General features: G+C 44.3%; 1 protein-coding gene across 9 annotated transcripts in view; it reads left to right on the plus strand.

Annotated features, from left to right (window-relative positions):
- The window catches only part of RCBTB1 (regulator of chromosome condensation (RCC1) and BTB (POZ) domain containing protein 1), a 62,049-nt gene that overhangs the window by 17,568 nt on the left and 39,112 nt on the right, over positions 1-5,369 (plus strand). For 7 of the 9 annotated variants that reach the window (XR_824909.1, XM_010835692.1, XM_010835688.1 and 4 more), the window contains exons 2-4: positions 3,299-3,374; positions 3,487-3,656; positions 4,177-4,327. Coding sequence is in view for 8 of the 9 variants with exons in the window: in XM_010835692.1 (XP_010833994.1) it covers positions 3,531-3,656; positions 4,177-4,327 (277 nt within the window). In the remaining variant the exon portion in view is untranslated. The remainder of the gene's footprint in view (positions 1-3,298; positions 3,375-3,486; positions 3,657-4,176; positions 4,328-5,369) is intronic. The other 2 variants (XM_010835690.1, XM_010835689.1) reach the window with 2 other exon arrangements.

Consider the following 5,369-nt stretch of genomic DNA (forward strand, 5'->3'; position numbering starts at 1 on the left):
ACTCAGGCTTTCTTCACAGTCCAACTCTCACATCCATACATGACTACTGGAAAAACCATAGCCTTGACTAGACGAACATTTGTTGGCAAAGTAATGTCTCTGCTTTTGAATATGCTATCTAGGTTGGTCATAACTTTCCTTCCAAGGAGTAAGCGTCTTTTAATTTCATGGCTGCAGTCACCATCTGCAGTGATTTTGGAGCCCCCCAAAATAAAGTCTGACACTGTTTCCACTGTTTCCCCATCTATTTCCCATGAAGTGATGAGACCTGATGCCATGATCTTCGTTTTCTGAATGTTGAGCTTTAAGCCAACTTTTTCACTCTCCACTTTCACTTTCATCAAGAGGCTTTTTAGTTCCTCTTCACTTTCTGCCATAAGGGTAGTGTCATCTGCATATCTGAGGTTATTGATATTTCTCCTGGCAATCTTGATTCCAGCTTGTGCTTCTTCCAGCCCAGCGTTTCTCATGATGTACTCTGCATAGAAGTTAAATAAGCAGGGTGACAACATACAGCCTTGATGTACTCCTTTTCCTGTTTGGAACCACCATATCTACTACTGCGGGTAGGAATACCTTAGAAGAAATGGAGTAGCCATCATGGTCAACAAAAGAGTCCGAATTGCAGTACTTGGATGCAATCTCAAAAACGACAGAATGATCTCTGTTCGTTTCCAAGGCAAACCATTCAATATCATGGTAATTCAAGTCTATGCCCCAATCAGTAATGCTGAAGAAGCTGAACGGTTCTATGAAGACCTACAAGACCTTTTAGAACTAACACCCAGAAGAGATGTCCTTTTCATTATAGGGGACTGGAATGCAAAAGTAGGAAATCAAGAAACACCTGGAGTAACAGGCAAATTTGGCCTTGGAATACGGAATGAAGCAGGGCAAAGGCTAATAGAGTTTTGCCAAGAGAACGCACTGGTCATAGCAAACACCCTCTTCCAACAACACAAGAGAAGACTCTACACATGGACATCACCAGATGGTCTACATTGAAATCAGATTGATTATATTCTTTGCAGCCAAAGATGGAGAAGCTCTATACAGTCAACAAAAACAAGACTGGAAGCTGACCGTGGCTCAGATCATGAACTCCTTATTGCCAAATTCAGACTTAAATTGAAGAAACTAGGGAAAACCACTAGACCATTCAGGTATGACCTAAATCAAATCCCTTATGATTATACAGTGGAAGTGAGAAATAGATTCAAGGGACTAGATCTGATAGATAGAGTGCCTGATGAACTATCGATGGAAGTTCGTGACAGTGTACAGGAGACAGGGATCAAGACCATCCCCATGGAAAAGAAATGCAAAAAAGCAAAAATGGCTGTCTGGGGAGGCCTTACAAATAGCTGTGAAAAGGAAGAGAAGCGAAAAGCAAAGGAGAAAAGGAAAGATATAAGCATCTGAATGCGGAGTTCCAAAGAATAGCAAGAAGAGATAAGAAAGCCTTCCTCATCTATCAATGCAAAGGAACAGAGGTACTGGTTTAGCAGAGGACGATTTAAAATAGCTGTTAAAGGTAAAAGAGCTATTAGATTTTGACCCTGCTGTTCCACTTTTAGGAATTTATCTTAGAAACATACATTAAAAAGACATGTATGTATGCAAGCAGTAGTTTTCAGTGTTGTTTATGTTAGCAACAGACTGGAAGTGACTTATTTCTGGTGGGAGACATTTAAATTGTTAAATTCATATAATGAAATGTGCTTTTGGAACCACTGAAGAGAGATGACGTACATGTGTTAATGATTCCAAAGATGTACTATTAAGGGGAAGGGGGAAGCTTTTACCCCCACACCCCCACACCTGCCATGTAAGTCTGCACTGTCTCTGGAAGGAATTAGAATCAACTGTGGTAGCAGTTGCCTTTGAAGAGAGGGTCAGGGAGGGGTGGTAGGGAGATTGACTTTCCTGTATCCTTTGGTACCATCTGGAACAGAAAAATGTTAACATGCCTAAGTGTTAGTTTTTCCCCTCTCTGAAGTCCTTTATGTGCTCCCACCAACACACACACACACACACACACACGTGTGTGTGTGTGTGCATGTACATATACCCTCATGCACACTTTTCAGAACAAATGTTAGTCCAGGGGTCCGACTGTGCAGTGATAAAAACCAGCCTGTGCTGGTGGTGGTTAATGCTTACTGAATATGCACTGTGATCCTTGGGGCATTGCAAGCATCTTACTCTTCTCATCCAAGCAGGTGCTGATGAGAAAAACCTCCCTGGGTGGTGGAAACTGAGGCCCTGGCTAAGTAAGCCCAAGACCCAGGGCTCTCCTATAGTTGCTGGCAGAGGTGCTGGTGCCAAAAAGACCTTGACTCATGTATCTGTTTTTAGAGATCTAAGAGAGTGAGTTGGAAGGACCATCAAGAGTTCTGAAAACTCATTAGAAAACCCTGGATGTGTCTGTCAACTCTTTGATTCTATTTCAGTTTCCAGAGGTGAGAGCCAGAATGGAAACTCACCTGGCTTGATAGATTTTTGTGCTTCGTGCAGCCCCCTGGAATCTCTAGAAATACTTTTGAACCCTCAGAGAATTGGAGCTATGACCAAGATTCTTTGTGTGAAACTTCTTGAACAGATCAAATGTGTTTTACGGAAATTGGTAGATATCTCTACCTTGTATAGGATGCTCTTTAAGCTGATTGCTACTTGCCTGAAGGCTGTAGTTATCAACTCTGACACCATGATGAGGGTGAATTGGCTTATCCTTGTGCGTATAACATTTCTCAGTGTGAAATGCAATGTGGTCTGTATATATGTAGAAAAGGTAGTCATATAAATTATGCATCGAATATGGTACTTCTCTTTTATGGTTTCATCCAGTAAATCTTAGGCTACTGCTTCTTCATATTTTTGCCACTCCAGGCTGTTGAGGGATGTTCCATTTCTATCAGTAAACAGTGCCTCATTGGGGCAGTGGTTTTTCTACAAGGGACCCAGGGGTCTTTTAGGGTATCCTGGGGGCAGTAGTGGAGAGTGGGAAGGTAGAGATAAATGATCCTGATTTTTATAACACACACACACACACACACTCTCACACTCTCCTAGTTGAGATGAGAATTAACTCTCTTAGATGAATATTGTAAGCTTTAACTATCTCATCACCCTGGAGGCAGAAATCCCTGATGAGACCTTGATTTCGCTGGTTGGCATGTCTTCTCTTCGTTTATCTGCTGTCAGATTGCACGTAAAACATGCCCGTGACCAGTGAGCCCTGACTTGTAAGCAGGCACGACAGACAGCTGGTTCTAGCCCGTGGTTCTTCTCGTTTCAGGAAAAGGCACAGCTTCGAAGGTGGAGGAAGGATTGGACACGGTGCTGGGGAACGTGAGCCGTCCATTTAACCGAAAGTAGGTGGTTTATTCCGAAATCAGCTTCTGTTTCCTCTTTATCAACGTGGTCTTTTTCTGTTTCGGTGAGTGGCTGTTTAATCTCTTCTGGAACCCTCTTTGTTTGTTACAGCAGAGATGTCGGCTCCTTTGTAGGAATTACTTGAAGCCAGAGTCATGGTGGACGTGGGAAAGTGGCCCATCTTCACTCTGCTGTCGCCTCATGAGATCGCGTCCATCCGGAAAGCTTGTGTCTTCGGCACCTCAGCCAACGAAGCGCTGTACGTCACTGACAGCGATGAGGTGGGCCTCTCCCAAACCCCAGAGCTTCCTTCTAGGGCTTTCCGGGAGGTTGAGTCTGCCATGTGCAGACTGAGAAAAGGAGGGCAGAAGGAGAACCTGAAATCCAAAAAGATGCTGTGTCTTTGATGTAATTTGTCTTTTCTTTCAGTTTCTTGATTTAATACCCCTCATCCCTGCTGCCCTTCGAGTTTCATTGCTTGTTGTTGCCCAGTAGCTTAGTCACGTCTGACCCCCTGACTGCCACATGCCAGGCTTCCCTGTCCTTCACCATCTCCCAGAGTTTGCTCACACTCATCTCTATTGAGTCAGTGATGCCAACCAACCATTGAGTTTCACGGTACAGCCAAATATTATAAAACTTAAGTAGGCAGCAGCGGTTGCGTTTTAATAGCCGTATCAGTCTCTACCTATCTGCTGAGCGGTCAAGCTGAGCTGAAGCGCGTCTTATGTTCAGGGTGGAGAAGGGACCCTTTGTGTAGCTGAAGGCCAAGTGACTCAGACAGAACTGTTTGTCTCCCAGGTCTTTGTATTTGGACTGAACTACAGTAGCTGTTTAGGAACTGGAGATAACCACAGTACACTTGTACCCAAAAAGCTGGAAGCCTTATGTGGAAAGAAGATTAAGAGTCTTAGTTATGGGAGTGGACCCCATGTTCTTCTCAGCACCGAAGGTAAGTGGCAACAAGTTCAGCTTCTTCTGTTTGTGGGAAATCGAGCGGTTAATTCTAACCTAAGAGGAGGTAGGGCTGTGCCACATACTGAGTTTCGAATGCTTTGTTTCTTAATTTCTGAGAGGAGGTACATAAAGCAGGTGAAAGTTATTAAACACTTCAGGCTCCCCCTTGGAACAGCCGTCGGATGACTTTGATTTTAAGCAAACTTCTGAGGTTTTAGACGACTTCTGTAAAGTTGTGGAAGATGACCCGCAGCAGACGAAGTGGTCCGTCAGCCCAGTTTTTCAGTGAGTTTTATTGTAGCATGGCAACATCCAGGTTTTACTTGGTACGTTTTTAAAAACACAGGTGATACTGGTTTTACTTTACTAGTGTCATTTCCGTATCTTGAACTCAAGAAGCCTCAGTTCATTTCCTGGCATTCATGTGGCCGCCATATAGAAAAAAGCTGGGGTAGATTCTTCCTGCCTCCCTGAGACCACCAGAGAGGCCTCTGCGTTCTTCCCAGGCTGTTGATCTGCACCGTGGGTGCCCGGAACTCCCTGAGTCTGTCATGCATAACCTGGCTTCTTCCCTTCACGTTTTAGGCGCATGAGTTCCTGCTCTCTAGCTTTTTGTTGGGTAAACTAGGGTGCACGCGGGTGCGTTTGCGTCTCTGCCTTTCTGTCTCTAGCCTGGGGAATCACGGCTTCCTTGGGTGTAACCACCGGTCTTAGTATTGAGCTTTTTAGTTGCCTTTGACTGCCGTTGGAATCCAGCCGGGTTCTCGGCATCTTCCTCAGGCTGTGAGGTCCAGATGTGAGCATGACTAGTAAGAGTGTAACTGGCGTGGAGCATAATGAGGTGATTATTCCGCCTCTGAGTTGTGTGATCCTGCCTTCTGGCATCACGTGGGCCCTTTCAAGCAGCTGCTGCTTTGCTGGCTGGCTCAGCTTGTCATCCATTGTGACCTAATGGTTTAATGTTTTCCTAACGCATTAATTTTTTAACGCGGCAATTGACTTCCTACCATAAAGTACTGAAGCGTTTTTTTTTTTTT

The sequence above is a fragment of the Bison bison genome, unplaced genomic scaffold, assembly GCF_000754665.1.
Source record: "Bison bison bison isolate TAMUID 2011002044 unplaced genomic scaffold, Bison_UMD1.0 scf7180017864048, whole genome shotgun sequence".
In the NCBI taxonomy this organism is placed as follows: domain Eukaryota; kingdom Metazoa; phylum Chordata; class Mammalia; order Artiodactyla; family Bovidae; genus Bison; species Bison bison.